We start from the raw sequence: 19,977 nt of genomic DNA, 5'->3' as shown, positions 1-19,977 counted from the left end.
ATAAAAAAAAAAACCCAAACCCTTTGCAGTTGAGTTGATTCTGACTCATAACCTCCCTATAGGACAGAGTAGAACTGCCCTATAGAGTTCCCCAGGAGCACCTGGTGGATTTGAATTGCTGACCTTTTGGTTAGCAGCTGTTGCACTTAAGTACTATACCACTAGGGTTTCCTATCAGATTGTATGGTTACCACATATTTTCTCCCATTCTGTAAGTTGACTCTTTATTTTTTAATAAAGTCTTTTGATGCATAAAAGTTTTAAATTTTGATAGAGTTCATTTTATCTATTTTTTCTTTTGTTGCTTGTGCTTTTGATGTCATATCTAAGAATCAGTTGTCAAAAACAGGATCTTGAAGGCTTACCCCTATGTTTTGTTCTAAGAGTTTTATGGTTTAATTTTTATATTTAGATCATTGATCCATTTTGAGTTAATTTTCATATATGGTGTGCGGTATGACTCCAGCTTCATTCTTTTGCATGTGGAGATCCAGTTGTGCCAGCAGCATTTATTGAAGAGACTAATGTATACATATATCTGAAAAGTTAAGTATCTGTGGAAGCAGAAGTATGTTTCCACAAATCTTTTTTTTTCTTATTCAAAAATTTATACACAAATTGTTTTGTGATTTTGGTTGCAATCCCTGCAGTGTGTCAGTACACTCCCGCTTTCCCTTTTTACCTCAGGTTCCCCATGTCTATTCGTCCAGTTTTTTTGTGACTTCCTCCCTTCTTGTCTTTGCTTTTGGGCAGGTGTTGCCCGTTTGGTCTTGTATACACGTTCCTCACGTGTGTTATTGTTTGTTTTATAGGCCTGTCTAATCTTTGGCTGAAAGGTGGAATTTGAGAGTGCCTTCAGTTCTGAGTTAGTAAGGTGTCTGGGGATAATACTCTTGTGGGTTCCTCCAGTCTCCATCAGGCCAGCAAGTCTGGTCTTTTTTTGTGAATTTGAATTTTGTTATACATTTTTATCCCAGTCTGTCTGGGACCCTCTATTGCGATCTCTGTCAGAGTGGTAAGTGGTGGTAGCCGGGCACCATCTAGTTCTGGGCTCAGGGTGATGGAGACTGTGGTTCATGTGGTCCATTAGTCCTTTGGACTAATATTTTCCTTGTGCCTCTGGTTTTCTTCATTCTCCTTTGCTCCAGATGGGATGAGAACAATAGATATATCTTAGATGGCTGTTCATAAGCTTTTAAGACCCTAGTTGCTACTTACCAAAATAGAATGTACAACATTTTCTTTATAAACTACGTTATGCCAGTTGACCTAGATATCCCCGCCGAGCCCTACAAATCTTAATAAGAAGTTATTTACAAATAGTAATCTTTTCCAGGAAATTTATTCCTTTTTTCTCCCAAGTGGTTCAAAGGATTTATTTGCTTTCTTTTCTTCCTTTTGCCACAGCACTACAAAGACTGGTTCAAATCTCCAAATGATGATGTTACTCTCCGATTACCATCAGATTCAGTGTTAAAAGGTTTCTTCCAGTTTGGGGGGCAGTGGGACTGCGCATGATTGACAATGAAGAGAGGATGGGAAAGTATTAGCCCAACTTCTACATGGGGATCTTTCTATAGTTGGCTATCCCAGTGGCTACATAAGGGGTGAATTACCTTCGGTTAGTTGCTAAAGAAAATAAAACTTCCATTTTCTTGTCTCATGAACTCTTTTCTGTGAGAGCTAAAATTGTGTCCCTTAAACCAGCTTATTACTTTTTTTTCCGTGTCACCTGGGTCTTATTTTTACACATAATTGTATGAACGTCATGATCATAAACCACAAGAATGAAGGGTTTGGACTGCAACTGTCATTTTGATTTTGTCTAGCCCAGTCAACTCAAGACCTTCAGGGACAGACCTGTAGTCTGACTGAGTCAGGTTTATTGACTATTTGTAGTGAGGGGAGACTGTACAATAGGTATTTTGGGGCATCTCACCAAAGAGAACAAAAGATAGAATTATTATATGGTTTGGAGAAAGGGTGAAATTCAGGTGAAATTTAAATGAAGCAGTTTTTTGATTGGCTCACAGCAAAGCAGGGCCATATGTAAAAGGGTGCACATCTGGTCTGGATGGATTCCCTAAGTCATTATGAAGTAGAATGTCATCAAAGCACACTATTTACAGTGCCATTTACATATAATAACAGTTCGATTAAATCTTGTACATGCATTTTTTGGAGCCTTATGTTATCTTTGTGAGTGAGTGTTAAGGGATTTTTAAACTTTTTCTTCTTCAAGACTGTTTAACATGGCTCCTAACATCATGGTTTTTTTTTTTGGCAGGGTTGATGGAAATTGTCAGGTTTAACAGTTGAGTACCACTTCAGTTAGGGCATTCTTATGTTTAATGGTAAAGTCAAATTTGCAAAAGCAAATATAGCAGTTATCTATGCTTTAAGATGGAAGTTGTGGGAAGAGGGCGTGTTAAAGTATGGCACATAGGGAGGGAATCAACCATTAAGCCAAATAATTGAAAATCATGACTGAGACCATTCCCCTCCCATCTGATCTTTCATTCCCGTCTCCTCCTACCATGGATAGGTTGACTCCTTAGAAAGTAGGGTGAGTAGCAGTGTGAAGGTATTGGCAGCAGTGTGCTCCTGTGGCTGAGCAAGTGGGTCGTGGGGGCAAAGGTTGCAGAACTGGCATGTAGAAGAGTCAGCCAGAGTGACTGGTAGACTGGGTACACTGAGCAAATAAGTTAATTGAGCAAATAACTAATCTCTTGAGGATAACGGGAGTTGGTTTCTCCCTGTCTGAGAAGGGAATTACAAACAAAATGGGAAAGGCAAGAAAGAACCTGAGGTATTAGATTAGAATGGGAAGAATCAGTATGAACTCATGGGTTTTTAATATATATATACATATATGATATGTTTATATTTATGCATGTGTGTCCATACATGTATGCATACACATCTTTCCTATCTTTATTCCCTGAGAGGGCCTAGAAGCAATAACACCCTAGTAGCAGTGAGTACACCAAGCACCCAGACCTTGTTTTCTGGAAAGCAAGGTATGACTAAAAGGAGAATATTATCTAAGTATACTCTTTTATCAATATAACATACATTATCTGGGTAATAATATTTTATTAACATTTTTATGAATTTAAGTGTAAGGAAACTTTTCCATTGGGAAGGAGGAGGGGAGTGAAATCATGAGGCCCATGAAAAGTAACTTAATTTAGTCCCCCTACCAGCTTAAACTCACCGAATTATCAATCAATTTGATATAACAAATGTTTTAAGTTATCTTTAGGTCTATACTATAGCCAGTTAAAGTGAAGGTATTTTCTATACCTTGGTTAACTTGGTAGATACTCCTGAAAATTATTTTGAGTGTTATTCTGAATTGTGTATTGTATTGTGTGTTGAATTCAGCTCCGTTTGTGTTTGATAAAGAGATTAAAGTTATCGGCAAAATTACCTGCATGCAGAAGTAATAGAAGGCAGAAAACTTTTCGAGAATAAATCTGTGAAGTAATTTTTAAATTAGAGTAATTTGTTTTTTGAAGTGCTCTGTGGTGTTAAATCACAATATGAAATAAGAAAGGAGGTTTTGGGATATATACGTATTTTTGGAAAAGCCTGTGCTTGGTTGTTTAATTTCATAACCATGGTGCTAATAGGGCCAAGGTTGTGGATTAAGTGGTGGAAAGTACACTTAGCTGGAAGTCAGAAACTCTTTGATCTAATTCTTCCCCTATGTTGTTTGATGACACTGGACAAATCAAATAATCCCTCTGGGTCTCATATCCTCATCAGAAAAAATTGAAGTAGGTGGTCTGAAGATTCTTTTAGCTTTACACTGTTACATGGTTACAGAACCCCTAACGTCACAGCCTCACTCAGCAGTCTCTTAAATGCACAGATGCAGCAGTTTGCTTTCTGCAAAAAATTTTTCCCCCTTTTGGAAATTCTATTCAGTATTTGCCTTAGCTGTGGGTTGTAATTTGTATTCTCTCTATATACCAACAAAGTAATTAGAAATGAACTTAATTATTTTAAGATTTCATGAATAATTCAATCGCTAGCTTTTCAAAGATTTATTTGTAAAATACTGTCTTTCAAACTATTTTGTGTTTTTCTTAATACCATGCATAGTTTTTTTCTAGCAGATTTCCAGATTCCTAATTTTTTTGATTTTCTAGTAGTTACTGAAACTCAATATGTGAATCAAAAATCCAGTCTTATGTGTAATATTATCAGACAGGGTTGTTTTGTTTATTGGTTCTCTGCCCATCTGTCCATCTTCATTAGTTCTCTCCTACCCAGCCCATATCACCCCCTTACATTTTTTTAAAAAACTGTCTGCCAAATGATACTTTAATATGAAGCATCTGTCTTTTTCTTCAAATTTTGCCAAGAGCAACTTCCCAACATGATTTTCCATTATTACCTTTTCATCTTCAGTTCTTTCTGCCTTCTGAAACATGAGAAAGCTTAATAGGTATTGAGGAAGGCCAGTATCTTTGAACTAGTACCGTGGCAAGAAAATTTAAATGTTTGCTGTAACAATATTTAAATTTGTTGGCCCTCTTAGATCTTAAATTTTTCAAAGCACTGTTCATAAACTCAGCAGTTATATCTTTTCCCTTTCTGCAGAGAAAAGTAACTTTTCCCACATTCATAAAATGAAATAATGACAGAATTGCAAATTAAATGTATTAGTTCACTGCACTAATTTTTAAGATGCCCTTCCTCTCATTTGGCAGTAGTAGCCTGAATTCAGGGTATTTTCCAGAGCTTGTCTTTTCAGCTAAGAGTTATCCTTTTGCCTTTGGCTGTTCCCAGGAAATTTTACTTACTAAGGGTTAATTGATATATAAACTGAAAATTTTAATTCGTGTTTTTATTGAATGTTTAAATTTTATGCTAGTTAGTGTTTACAATTTTATAATAATCTTACTATTCACTAATAATTTTTAAGATTTATATTCCAATTGACTTATCATTCTTAAATTTTATAGTTAGTCATCTATATACAGATATGAAATGTTTTATGTATATAATTTAGGTTCATTTCCATTCAGGGAATTAGAAATCTGTTGTTTATTTGACTATTACTTCCTTTTGTATAAATTTCCCCAGTATTAGGTTACCCTTGATCAAATGACGGAAATGGAACGTTGCCTAGTGATCTTTTGTTACGTGCTTTTGAAATATAGAAGACGGCCCTAATCTCTTCTTTATGTAAGCAGCCGCTGTGAACCTATCCTCCCACCCTGTTTCTGGAGATGGGTGGACTGCTCCCAAATAGTAGTTCATGTTTACTTTCCATTGTGGTAACAAAAGTCTCTTATGAAATATAAAAAAGAGTCTATTCACTTATATATCCTAAGGTGAAATATGACCTATTTTTAAAGAATCTACTGAACTGTAAACAGTGACAGTTTTCGTTTCTTATTCTGTCATTTATAATACGTTCCCTCAACAAAGGTTTGAGTGTGGGGCATTGGGCTAAGTGCTGTAGATGGAAAGATGATGATAAGACAGTTCTTACCCTCAAGGAGCCCACGGTAAAGTAAAAATGAACCAAATATGCTTATTATGAAAATTTAAGTTGTTTCATTTCCTATGTCTATTTATACATATATACAAATAAATAATACACTAACCATAGAAGAAAAAGATCATGAAATACTAGGATATGGAACATGTAAGAAATACTGTGTATCTTGAAATGACTGTTGGAAATACCTTCAGATATGGTATCTACTGCAGAATTAGTTTTATTTGTTTATTTTTTATTAAGAGAAGTAATTTGGGTGAGAAGGAATAATGACTTGGGAGATAAATGTTGTCAAGCAAGGGGTATGCTTCAGAAGGCTAGGCTATTATCATATTTATGATGAAATGTTTGTTTCAAATTTCTCTACTTACCCAAAACCACCTGACTTACTACTGGGGTTTTCTCTTCCCTTGCTCTCTGTTCCTGGTGTCCTTTCTGGACAGGCGGTGCTGGCAGCCTATGATTAACCAAAAAAGAAAACCCGTTGCTGTCAAGTCAATTCTGACTCGTGGTGACCCCATGTGTTACAGAATAGAACTGAGCTCTATAGGGTTTTCTTGGCTATAATCTTTAGAGAAGCAGATCGCCAGGCCATTCTTCTAAAGCACCACTGGGTGGGTTCGAACTGCCAACGTTTTAGTTAGTGGTCAAATGCAAACCTCACGTGCCACCTGTGGACCATGTCTTAAATGGCCTTCCTGAAAAGTTGGAGATTCAAACCCACCAGCAACTCTGTAGGAGAAAAGACCTGAAGATCTGCCCTTGTAAAGATTATAGCCTAGGAAGCTCTGTGGGGCAGTTCTGCTCTGTCCTATAGGGTCACTGTGAGTTGGAATCAACTCGACGGCACACAACAACAGGAACACTAGTTTATTGGTAGTGTGGATATCTTTTTCTCCAGTTCTGAGGAGTCTGTTTTCCTCCGATTCTGTAAAATTGAACAGCCTTACCAAGCTTAACAGTCAGAGTATGTAATTCAGGGGTTATTCTGACCGGATGATAAGGTTTGAAACATTATCAGATCCTGATATAACATGCTTATTAAGAAGAAGGATCAATATAGCTAATGAGATTTGTAACTTATATAACTACAAAAATTAGATCTCTGGCTTTAATTAAACATGGTTTAGTATATTTTATTTCTAACCCAAAATTTTGATCAAAGGTAAAACGTTGATGTTAATTTATGTTCCTCTTCATGATAAGAGAATAAAAAGTGTTTGTTTTGTTTTTGCAATTATTTTTATTGAGATAATTCACATAACATAAAACTTGCTATTTTAAAGTGTACAATTACAAATAAGTGGGTTTTGGTATATTCACAATGTTGTGCAACCATTACCATCATCTCGTTCTATCTAGGACATTTCCATCACCCCAAAAAGAAACCCCAGACTTGATAGCAGTCACTCCCAATTTCCCTCTCCCCCCAACCCCTGGCAACAACTTATCTGCCTTCTCTTGATATAGATGAGCCTATTCTGGAGATTTCATATAAATAAAAAGTTTCATTTTTAATTTGTTTAGACACTACCAGAAACATCTCTGTCAAATTATGCTACAAATTTGAAAGATAAGAGTGCTTTGGTTTCATCTCTATATAAAGTTATCCAGGAGCCACAAAGTGAGGTAAGTTCTCTTACAGTTTATTATGCTGGTAGAACTCACTTAGGAGTCCCTGGGGAGTGCCAATAGTGAAGTGCTCAACTGCTAGCCAAAAGGTTGGTGGTTTGAACCCACCCAGAGCTGCCTCGGAAGACAGGCCTGGTGATCTGCTTCCAAAAGGTCGCAACCTTGAAAACCCTATGGAGCAGTTCTACCCTGCCACCTCAGGTTGTCATGAGTCGGAATTGACTCGATAGCAAGTAACAACAACAAAGTATTCACTTGATTGATAAAAATAAATAAAATTTTTATTGTCATATATATACACACATATATAAGAGTAAGAAAATGTATATATTTAAAGAACAATAATAAATGAATTCCAGTGTACCATCACCCAGCCCAAGAAATAGAATAATGACCATATTTCAAAAGCCCTTTCTGAACATATTTATTTTACTGTTTGGCCCTCCACTAGAGTTCAGAAGGTTCACTAAATAGCAAAGAATCGTTTTGCTTCAAAAAATATAAACATTTATATATTTAAGTAATTATCAATTAGGGGAAACCTTTTATATTTCATATAACATTGTCAGTCAAATATAGTCCGGTCTTTGAATGAACATTTTGGGTTTCTTCCAGTTGCTAGAACCTGTCTGTCACCAACTCTTTGAATTCTACCGCAGTGGAGAGGAAGAGTTGCTTCGATTCACACTGCAGTTTCTCCCAGAACTGACTTGGTGCTACCTTGCAGTCTCAGCCAGCCGAAATCTGCATAGCAGTGGATGCGTTGAAGCCCTTCTTCTAGGGGTTTACAATTTGGTTTGTATTTAATGTAGTTAACAAAGTGTTTTTCATCAAAAGCAAATACATCATCTTGGGTAGGAAATAGTCACTCCTAAAACATTTTTTTTTTCCTTTCTTTTTCCTGCACCAGAAATAAACATCACTAACTGTTTTAAGATTAACAACTATTTTTCATTTTTGTGAAAGCTGATTGTTTTTATACATCAAATGAGTCATGGCTCTTCTCTCAAAAATAACTTTATTGAGGTTGGGGTTATATACTTCTACACTTTCTACAGGGTTGCTCTGAGTTAGAATCAACTCAACGGCAATGGGTCATTATATTATAAACATCTATCATTAACATTATTTCACAAAAGGGAGATTATTTAAATGCCAATAAGGGGGAAAGGTAGAAGGGAAGGACAATAATTTGTAAATTAAAAACAGGATCAATTTAGCTTTCCTTGTTTCTCATTTCACTATGGTCCAGTGAAAACTTTATTATGGGCTAAACAAGTATAAGGACCAACATTTCAGAAACACTGGTTTATGAAGTAACTTGATGCAGCAGTTTTCACCTGTAGAACTTAAACATACACTACAAAGCCCAGGTTCTACTCTGAAGAAGTGTCTTAGATGGTAGGACCCAGAAATGTATATGTCTGTTTTTTTTTTAAGCTCTGTAAATGTTCTAATACAACCACCCAAGTAAGAATCACTATCGATGTTTTCCTGAAACGACTGATGGAAAAGCTAGGAAAGTACATGTGCTGTTGGTTTCTGTCCTAACTGTGTAATTCCAATGGGTTGCCCTCTGATATAACAGTTTTTATATTCTTAGTGGAAAATTGCTAATATTTCAATTTTGCTTAACCTGTAGACTAGGTAATCTTTTAACAAAGATCTGAATTCAAGGCTGGTTTTAAAAACAAAGAGATACAGATGATTTACAAACTAGCTGTAGGATTTGGCCAAGGAAGGTTTTAGCAGAAGCATATTAGATTAATTCCATGCCACAAGAAAAACTAATCCTGTATGAATGTTCAGTGGTTTTAAGACAATGAGGAAAGAAAGAGAGATAAATAACTCAAAACATAACTTTTTAGATTGATTGAAGGCTGAGAGTGAGACCATTCACTTCTTTTACTGAGGTGTCTGAAAATATCCATGTCACATTTTAAGTTTTTAAAATTTAAAATCTATTGTCTGGGAATTAACTGTTTCTGATCTTCACAAAAAGTTTTGCAGAAAAGGTCTAATGTTGGTAATAGCTCCATAAAATCTGGGCTGCTTCTAGATTTTACAGCACTGATTTGCCATACACTTTGCAGTGTAAATAATGTTTGTGTATTAAGTAGCATGACATTCTAGATACTTAAGATTTGTATTTTTTTAGATGGAAAAGAAATTTAAGGTTGTCTTCTTGACATGTTTTATAACTATGTTAATTGACTTAGAAAATCTGACTTATCATATGAAGAAAATCAATAATTATTCAGGCACTATATCTGTATCTTAGCCATTCAGAAAGCCATATGTTACTAATACTGTATTTTAAAAGTGGAAGGGTGCACATTTCAAATACTGGTGTTCATGAATGCTTGATAATGGATTATCATGGTTTAAGATTTCAGTTGACTTTAAAGATCCTTTTTTTTTTTCATTTAGACTAGCAATTTAAATTTAACTTTTAAATTTGTGGGTAAAAAATGAATATTTTAAGATATTTTTTCTCACTTTTATAGGAAATAGTTGACAAAGAGGGACATAGCAGAGTATTAAGTTTTACGATTCCATCTTTATCCAAACCATCTGTATATCATGAAGTAAGTGACATTTTATCAAAGTAAATTTGGTGGTTCTAAGTTTTGAAGTTGCTGAAAGTTAGCCTCTAACTATTGAGGCAAAAAATTTTATTAGAAATTTAAAAAGTATAAAACATCACCCACAGTATTTACTGTTCTCAAAGTGAAATAAGAAGTCAAAATCATTAGACTTTAAAATCTGATAGTAAGAGATTATTTAAAGTATTATATTTAAAATATTTCTCCCTGTGATGCATAAAACTATATTTCTTTCTTTTTTGGGGGGAGGGTGGGCAATTACATATTGCTGTGGCAGAATTTTTTGAAGTTGAATTATTTTTTATTTCTCATTTGTGGTTTGACTTTTAGTTTATTTTAAAAATCTTTCTGTAGAAAATTTGGTAGGCAGTCTCAATATTTATTTTCAAGATATATGATGTTCATATATCTTACAGGAAATCCTGGTGGTGTAGTGGTTAAGTGCCACAGCTGCTAACCAAAGGGTCAGTAGTTTGAATCCTCCAGGCGCTCCTTGGAAACTCTATGGGGCAGTTCTACTCTGTCCTATAGGGTCGCTATGGTAACCATTCTTAGTAATGTGTATATTCCGAATATCACGTTTTCAACAGGATGGCTATTTTCTTTATTCAAATGTCTTTTCTTTAGCCTTCCACCATTGGTTCTATGGCTCTGACTGAAAGTGCACTATCCCAGCATGGTTTGTCAAGAGTCGTGTACAGTGGACCTCATCCTCAAAGGGAGATGCTAACAGCCCAGAACAGGTATACTGTGGAGACATTATTTATTATCCAACCATACTGATTTTTTAAAAAAATTATTTCAGCATGTTTATAAATAACATTTAGTGAGTTGTATATAATGATTTATTTGGATATTGACTCATTTTATACAAGAGAAAAACATTATTATCCAGACTTGTCACTTGTTACTTTGCTTCAGATGGCATCTGGAACATTGTATTTTTAAGATAATTTTTGTATGCCTGTTACTTGAGAACTCCTCATTTTTCTTTTAGTTTTGTATTGTTTTTGGTGTGATTATATTGTAGAGGCCTGTTCTGTAGTATATCTTTCTTCAGCAACTTCTCAATTATGGCTGACTTAGAATTCTAAAGATTTATGAATTTTTTTTGGTTTATCTTTAGGTTTGAAGTGTTGACATTCCTTTTGTTGTGTTACAATGCTGCTTTAACCTATATGCCCAGTGTGTCTCTTCAATCACTGTGTCAAATTTATTCAAGGTAAATTAAAATTCAAATGTTTCTAATATTAAAATATATGAATTTAGAATTGCTAATTTGTTACATACCTAAGTTATTTTTGTTTTGAGTCATTTGTTTAAAACATCAAATAGGTTAATGTAACACTCAGGCTACCCCAACACAAAGAAATCTATAAATGATACTCACAAAAACATGTTGAAGAGTTCAAAGGGGAATAATACTTAAAAGGAATATTTCTGTATCAGAAAAGCATCATGCTAGATATCTAAGGATGGATCTATTATGACCTTTCAATTTTGGGCATGTGGTTGGCTTCATTGTGTTTTTTGTTTTGTTTTAACTCTGCCCTGATTTTGTACCAAGAAATAGATACTGGTTTTTAAACTCTCCTTGTTATATAAAATTGAGCCAAGGAATTAGTTAAATAAATTGTGATAGTTGTTGGGTATGCTATGTCAATATTTTTTTAAAAATCCTGATTTAGAAGAATATTAAATGATAGTATGTATGGTATGATTCCAAAAACCAAAAAGAGGAAAACAAAAAACAAACCTGCTGCCATGAAGTCAATTCTGACTCATAGTGTCCATGTAGGAGAGAGTAGAACTGCCACGAAGGGTTTCCACGGAGTGGCTGGCGGATTCTAATTGCCAACCTTTTGGTTAGGAGCCGAACTTTTTACTGCTGTACCACCAGGGTGCCAGTGTAATTCCAGCACTAGTTAAATATGACCAGAATAGGCACAAAGATTACCTGTAACTGGTGGAATTATGGTTTATTTTAATTTTTCTTCTTTGTGACTTTGTGATTCTCTAAATATCTATGATGAAGATGTTACCTTTCTTAAAATAGAAAAAGAGAGAGAGAGAAAATGCTTTGGGTAATTCAAATAAATAAGAGAAAATAAAAAATTCAGGAACTTGTAGAATCATTTGAATTTGGGGGAGTGATTTAAATAATGCAACCTTGGGATTTTAAGGAGCCCTGGTTGCTCAGTGGTTAAGCACTTGGTTGCTAACCACCAGCAGCTCTGCAAGAGAAAGACGTATCGATCCACTTCTGTTAAGATTTAAGGCCTTGGAAACCCTACAGGGCAGTTCTACTCTTTCTACAGTTGCTCTGAGTTGGAATCAACTCAACGGCAATGGGTCATTATATTATAAACATCTACCATAAACATTATTTCACAAAAGGGAGATTATTTAAATGCCAATAAGGGGGAAAGGTAGAAGGGAAGGACAATAATTTGTAAATTAAAAACAGGATCAATTTAGCTTTCCTTGTTTCTCATTTCACTATGGTCCAGTGAAAACTTTATTATGGGCTAAACAAGTATAAAAAAAAAAAAAACAAGTATAAGGACCAACATTTCAGAAACACTGGTTTATGAAGTAACTTGATGCAGCGGTTTTCACCTATAGAACTTAAACATACACTACAAAGCCCAGGTTCTACTCTGAAGAAGTGTCTTCGATGGTAGGACCCAGAAATGTATATATCTGTTTTTTTTTAAAGCTCTGTAGATGCTCTAATACAACCACCCAAGTAAGAATGACTATTGATGTTTTCCTGAAACGACTGATGGAAAAGCTAGGAAAGTACATGTGCTGTTGGTTTCTGTCCTAACTGTGTAATTCCAGTGGGTTGCCCTCTGATATAACAGTTTTTATATTCTTGGTGGAAAATTGCTAATATTTCAATTTTGCTTAACCTGTAGACTAGGTAATCTTTTAACAAAGATCTGAATTCAAGGCTGGTTTTAAAAACAAAGAGATACAGATGATTTACAAACTAGCTGTAGGATTTGGCCAAGGAAGGTTTTAGCAGAAGCATGTTAGATTAATTCCATGCCACAAGAAAAACTAATCCTGTATGAATGCTCAGTGGTTGTAAGACAATGAGGAAGGAGTGATAAATAACTCAAAAGACTTAAACTATTTAAATAATGCTAGCTCTTTAGCCACAGAATATGATATAAAAGAGGAAATCCATCAAATTTGTCATTCCTGTCTTTTCCTCAGTTGTTTAGGTTTTTATTTTAAGGTTCTTGTTACTATATTCACAATGGTTTGAAATTTAGCTATTCATTTCTTTTAACTTCTGGCTCCCTTAATCGTTTAACAAATATTCTAACTAGGATGCTTTGTACATTTTTAAGATAAAAAGACGATAATTAGAAAACACTTTTGTCTAAGCCTAAACCTAAAGCCTAGTTCATACCTATGGAAAGAAAACTGGTTACAGAACTGTGATGATAAGTAACTTATAAATGGTTATGACAGTTAAAGTACAAGACCTTCTTGATTATCTTAATACTAGTACAGGTTTTTCTGAAGAATTAGGTATAAATTGATCACACTGTGTTATGACTAATTGAGTCCTTTTGGCCAAGTGACAGTTGTTTTAGATTGCTGCTCAGTTGAACTGTTGATGATGATTACAGCTGATTGTGAAGACTGCCAAAATGATAACTGGGTCATCTAGGAGGGAGAACACAGAAATGCAGTCAGAAAAAATACCATAGAATATCTGAGCTAAATTCAGTGACAAATGTGCCCCATTCTTTTTCTAACTTTCCGATTGTAATGAATTGTGGAAGTAATTAAGACAACCTTGAACACTCCCCACATCTCCAAAGAAAGGCTTGGGATCTACTAACAAAAAATCAGCTGCTAAAAATCCTATGGCGCACAGTTCTCCTTTGACACACCTGGAGTCACCATGAGTTAGAATCAACTCAGTAGCAACTGGACTGACTGGATAGTTATTAAAAGTAGAAACTTATTCTTTATTTTAAAAGCATATTGGTCATAGAAAATTTAGAAAATACATATGAATATAAAGAAGAAAATACGAGTTGTCTATATTCCCACAGCTCAGAGATAACTCCATGACTTTGTACATGTTCTTTTTTCAGTGGCACATACCGTACCCCTTTGTTCATCACAAAACAGAATTATGCTGCATGTGTTGTTTTGCACAGCTCTTTTGCTGTCATTTAAGTAGACTTTCAAAACATCATGTGTAATTGTTTTATAATATTGTATGAGTGATTTATGTAAGCAGTCTTCTGTTGGACTTTTAGGTGGCTACCTATTCACTATAGCATATACGCTTTAGCTTTGGTGCTCCTTAACTATAAATTCCTCACTATACTCAGTACTTCTTTGCATTTCATCTTATTTATACTTTCTTTGAATTAATTATATTCTTTGTTTCCTAGATGTTAGGTTTGTTATGAGAGCATACCTAGTACATTGTTGGCTTTAAATGTTAAAAAAAAAATTGCCCAAATTTTTACCAATTTTACAAATATATTTATTTTGGTCTTTCTAGAATCTGTGTTTGTGGATATCCTCGACAACAAGTAAGAAAATATAAAGGTTTAAGTAGCAGGATACCGGTTTCTTCAGAATTCATGGTGCAGATGTTAACAGGGGTTTATTTTGCCTTGTAAGTTTATCTTATATACAAAATAGGCCTTCGATCTCTTTGGACAATTACAGCCTGTTAATTTATTGTTACTATATTGTAATGTCAGTACATAAGCATAGTCAGCATATTTTCATGTGAAAGGGTATGAATCAAGATCTGGATGATAATTTTATTGTTTAAAAGATGTTTTAAACTTCTGAAGGATTTGTATCTAACTAAAACACTTCCTCATCTTTCTTTAATTCAAAGACAATAAAAATTAGTAAAACCTAAATGTAGCTACAGTCCCTTTTGTTCATTACTGTCTCTTTTGCTGTAATTTCCAAATAGCCTTTTTGCCCAGTGAATATCTTGACTCTTTCAAGGAATAGTTTCCATACATTTAGCTTTAAAAATATTTTAGAGCATCTTTGACCAGAAATAGTTTACTGTTAATTTCTAGTATTGGTGCTCAGTCATACCAAATGGCTTAAACCTGTCGCCGTCAAGTAGATTCCAACTCATAGCAACCCTACAGGACAGGGTAGAACTGCCTCATAGAGTTTCTAAGGAGAGCCTGGTGAATTCGAACTGCCAACCTTTTGGTTAGCAGCCATAGCTCTTAACCACTATGCCGCCAGGGTTTCTGACCAAATGGCTTAGGTAATACTATTTTTCTTTGAACTTTATCTTTCACTTTATAATTCCTTTATTGCACATAACTTACCATACTTTGCATTATATTTACCCGATACTTTAATTTTCACTAATAGACTATAAGCTTCTTGGCTAAAGGTAAAGTTTATGGGGTGCAGGCCAAATCAGCCTGCTGCTTTTTTTGGTAAATAAACAAAGTCATGCTCATTTATTTACGTATTGACTATGGCTGCTTTCATACTATGATGACAAAGTTCAGTAGTTGTGACAAAGCTTGAAATATTATCTAGCCCTATAAGAAACAGTTTGCTGACCCTTGGGGCAGACCTTTAATATTTCCCAATAGCTCGTGGATGCTCTGACCTGTTTTATTTTCTCTCCTTTTTTTTGTGTGTTTCAGTTTGAGTAGTTTCCATTAGTCTCTCTTCAAGTTCACTGATTCTTTTCTTGCCTATATCAAATCTACCAATGAGCTCATTGAAGGCATCCTTCATCTCTGTTACTGTGTTTTATTTCTAGCCTTTTCATTTGACTCTTTCTTGTAGTTCCCATCTCTCTGGGAAAATCTCCATCTGTTCATGCATGTTGTCCATCTTTTCTGCTAAAAAAAACCCAGTGCTGTTGAGTCGATTCTGACTCATAGCAACCCTATAGGACAGAGTAGAACTGCCCCATAGAATTTCCAAGGAGCGCCTGGCGGGTTTGAACTGCCGACCCTTTGGTTAGCAGCCGTAGCACTTAACCACTACGCCATCAGGGTTTCCTCTTTTCTACTAGAGCCTTTAATATATTAATCACAGTTATTTTAATTTCCCTGATAGGTCCAACATCTGAATCATCTCTGAATTTGGTTCTGTTAATTGCTTTGTCTCTTGGCAGTGGGTTAAAAGCAGTGTTTTATCCCCCCTGCTTTTTGTGTGTGTTATAATTTTTAATTGATCATGATTTTGTTAATAAGTAGGACAATAGAGACTGAGGGCAGATATTTATGCCTGGAAATGGGCATGCCATTTTTTTTTTCTAGGCTGCTCAGGGTTGAGTTTTGTTGTTGCTGTGGTTACCTTCAGGCCACTGCCTGCTTCAAATTCCTCTGGTGTTACCTGGTACTTAAGGTGGAAACTGAATTGCTGGAGGGTTTTTCCTCAATATTCCCGATCAGTCCTAAGTGTTCATCTGCCCTTGTCTGCCTGCATCTTAGAAAGGGCCTCTCCCTGTGTTTTTGCCCCTCCTCCAACAGTAGACTGCTGTTGCTTGTTTCTAGCTGTGTACTAGCCTGGTAGAGGGATGGGGATAGGAATTGTTCCCTGTTGTCCTAGTCCAGCCTCAGTCTCAGGCAGGCCCTATGTTCTTGCACCTCAGGGGTAGGAATTTCTCAGTGATTCTGATCCTCCCCCCAGTGGTAGGAGACATCTAGTGGTCACAGTACCAAATGATTTCCTGATCTTCCTTCCCAAAGGTTTAAAAGTGTTGTTATATATGGGAGAAGAGTCTGGCTGGGTCTTTGTGTCTTTTCTGCATGGGTGGCCACACTTCTCCTTCAGACCTACACCGCCAAGGGAAGCTTTCTCTGGCCTCCTATCCTGCTCCAGGTTTTTCTTGTGAGCGCCTAAGGTGATTAGGGAGACAAAGCTGTGAGTGGGTTCGAGTTCCCCATGTAAAGGGTCCCAGAGATTCTGTATTCTCATGCTAGCCCACACTTGGCTTTTAGTAATTTGTTAAAGGTTTTAGCTGAATTCTTGTTATTCATTTGCATTGCAGCTAGTCTGTCCTTGGAGGCATCTGTCTACCCTTGTGGTTGCAAGTTCTTTGGTTGCTCTGTGACCTCAGCTCTTTGACAGGTTAATAAAAAGTTATGACTTTGTAGATTATCTGCCTTTTTCTTGTTTTTAAGGGTGGTAGCAATTCTTTTTCCATCTTTCTAGACATCACTTGTACTTTGTAATTAGCATTTCTTAATTTTGTTGACAGATGTTCAAGCCAATATATCTCTGTTCATTTGTCCTTTAGCTAATTCTTATGAAGATATTGGCCCTTTCTTTGAAAATTATGTATGTAGGCAAAGTAACTACTTAGAATACTGCAAGCCACACTAGTTGTAGATTCTCCTTAAAAACTGTGGGAGTTACAGAGTAATTTGACCGTAAAGCATTCTGAATATTATTCTAAGGTATATAATTTGTTATGCTCTGACTTGCTTTGAAAGTATAAATGCTTTGACATTGTTTTAGCTTTTTTGATTTCAGTTCTATAAATAGATGTTCTTTAGAGAAGAAATGTACCTCTATAAAATTTTCTTTGGTATTAATGGGCCCTCAGGTACAATTGAAAGGAATTCAAAGATTTAAAAATACAATTGTAAGAGTGAAATGCTAAGCAATGTGCTAATATAATCTGTTATTTTCCTCAGTAAAGGTAGTTCCTCATAATATTTTGTTCAATTATATAGGATTAATTAAAAATAATTATTCTTTCTTTTTACTTAATTCATTTAATTTTACAGTTACAATGGCGAATGGGATCTAGCTCAAAAAGCATTGGATGATATTATATACAGGGCCCAGCTGGAGTTATATCCAGAGCCATTGCTGGTAAGTACCATACCTCATTTACATAAATTTTATAACTTAAAATTTCTCAATTTAGAACTATAAATTGAGAAATAGCCATTCATAATGCATTAATATATCATTAATTCTCAGTGATTCATGCTCCCATAATACCAGCAAAATTTTATACTTGAAAAAGTATATATAATAAAATTTGAAAATTTCATTAGACTAACTTCCTAGATATCTGATAATCTTTTTTAACTTATAGGAGTATTCTCCTTAACATAGTTTAGCTGCATTTATTAATTAGCATTAGGCATTTGGAAATCTAATTTAATATTTTGAACATTTTAACTTCATTACTCACATGCTATTTTTAGCCTAAGTTTCCTTCTGAAATCTTCCTCCTTGCTCTAGTGGATTTATGCATCATCTTAGGAAACATCTTGGAGAGAGTATTTTTACTTTTTGTAAACGTGTTAAAACTTTAGCACTGTGTTTTCTCTAAGGGTATAATAATACATTGGTTAATATCAATCTTCAACTGTTCTTTTTCTTCTTAGGTTGCTAATGCAATAAAGTCTTCCTTGCCCCATGGCGCCATGAAGTCTAGTAAGGAGGGCACAAGGTGTATTCAAGTTGAAATTACACCAACTTCCTCTAGAATATCGAGAAATGCAGTAACCAGCATGTCTATAAGAGGTCATAGATGGAAAAGACATGGTAAGAAATATAAAGCTCTTCAAGTTAGAGCATTGTTGATTCTATCGTATTTTTCTCTGTACTTATAGCTTTAGTAAATAGCACTGTGGTGGCCTGAAAGAGAGAGCCGTTGAGCCACCCTTAACTCCTAATTTACTGTCTAGGAGTAACAGGCAATAAGGAAAATGGAGCTTCCTATGTTACATATATAAATGAAAATTTATTTTAAAATTATGTTGACTTTTAAGTCTTATTTCAATAGAGTAGGAAAGATGCATTTTTAGATTATTCATACATTTTGGATTTTAATCGTAGGTATTTGGAAAATTTTTTCTTAATGTTTCTTATTTTTCAACTACCTCTTCAGCTGGTAAACGTGCATATTGAGATAGAAGAAACCAGTAGGGACTTACAGCATTTTGTTCTGATCTGAACTTACTGGAAAAGAATACCATACTACTGACGCAACTTTAAGCATTTCTATTTTCTTGAAGTTAATTTTGTTCCAAGATTGTTGTTTGTTTTAATTTTTTTCTTTTGACTGCTTCATTTTATTATTTTAAAATTTTACTGAACATTAATTTTGTTCACCAAAGCTTTCTCAATACTTTCCCATTTCCCGCCATTCTCTCTTTATTATTCTTTATTTCATTCCTTGTTCTTTTTGTAACTTCCACCCACCTGGAAGTTACTGTAGTGGCATGAATCAGTGCAAGAAAAGGATTACTATCACCTTCCTCAGAAGGTAACCATTGGATGAGAAACAAAAAGCTACTTTGTCCCAAGCAGACATGTATATCCTGAGTAAAAGAAAATCTGTTCCCTGTTTTCTTCTTTCGGTAAAACTGAAATGAAATGGTAGCTCCTTTTGGGATATTTGATTTCAGTAGCCTCTGTGATCTCTGTAGAGAAGATGGAAAAGTGAGAAGAATGAAGTTATTTATGGTGAAATAAGAAGTTGATGATGAGGATAGTTGCCATTGTCCTCACTCAGGGAATCTAGAATATAAAAAAATATAGTATGTTAAAAAAGAATGATAATGAAATTATCTAGCTTAACTAATGGTCATTTTCAATCTTTTTCTTTTTTAAAGTTAGTGCAACAATTCTTGAAAGTAGGGAAGCATGAAAGAGGTGGTAACATTCAGCATTAGCAAGGCAAATTATGCTACTATTTAAAACATACTTCAGTATCTTTAGTGAAAATTATGCTACTCAGTGGGACTAGTTTATAGATAGAAAGTCATTTAATTAGATATGGTAGTGCCCTAACGTTTGATTTTTCTGTCTTGGAATCAATTGATGAAAATAGGCAGTAAGCCAGATCATAAACTGATCATTATGGCAATAATTATTCCTACCGAGTTCCAAAAAAGTGGGGAGGTTATAGGAAATTTTACGGGAAAATGCAAGAATGAATTTTAATTCCTTTTCCACTTTCCCTTCTTGCTATTTATGTAGGCATATTGGGGATTAGGGAAATAAATGTAGGTCCTACAGTTAAAAATATGAATTTTTAAAACTTACTTGAATTCACGCATGTGGATGTGTATAAGAGACAGGGTGTGCATGCGTGTCCATGCATGCATTTAATAGAATGAAAGTATGTACCCTGCAATAAAATGGATGCCATTTCCCAGAAATATTTTATAGGAAAAAAATCTCCCCTAAAAGATAAAAGAACTCTCGAATATA

The 19,977-nt window shown here is 34.9% G+C and overlaps 1 protein-coding gene across 3 annotated transcripts in view; it reads left to right on the top strand.

The window, feature by feature from the left end:
- The window catches only part of HYCC1 (hyccin PI4KA lipid kinase complex subunit 1), a 76,102-nt gene that overhangs the window by 33,802 nt on the left and 22,323 nt on the right, over positions 1–19,977 (top strand). For all 3 annotated transcript variants that reach the window (XM_064290066.1, XM_064290067.1, XM_064290068.1), the window contains exons 3-10: positions 7,046–7,147; positions 7,766–7,945; positions 9,658–9,738; positions 10,384–10,499; positions 10,883–10,978; positions 14,297–14,413; positions 17,532–17,619; positions 18,144–18,303. In XM_064290066.1, the coding sequence (XP_064146136.1) occupies positions 7,046–7,147; positions 7,766–7,945; positions 9,658–9,738; positions 10,384–10,499; positions 10,883–10,978; positions 14,297–14,413; positions 17,532–17,619; positions 18,144–18,303 (940 nt within the window). The remainder of the gene's footprint in view (positions 1–7,045; positions 7,148–7,765; positions 7,946–9,657; positions 9,739–10,383; positions 10,500–10,882; positions 10,979–14,296; positions 14,414–17,531; positions 17,620–18,143; positions 18,304–19,977) is intronic.

Source organism: Loxodonta africana, chromosome 8 (assembly GCF_030014295.1).
Source record: "Loxodonta africana isolate mLoxAfr1 chromosome 8, mLoxAfr1.hap2, whole genome shotgun sequence".
In the NCBI taxonomy this organism is placed as follows: domain Eukaryota; kingdom Metazoa; phylum Chordata; class Mammalia; order Proboscidea; family Elephantidae; genus Loxodonta; species Loxodonta africana.
This window is presented reverse-complemented; position numbering and strand designations above follow the sequence as displayed.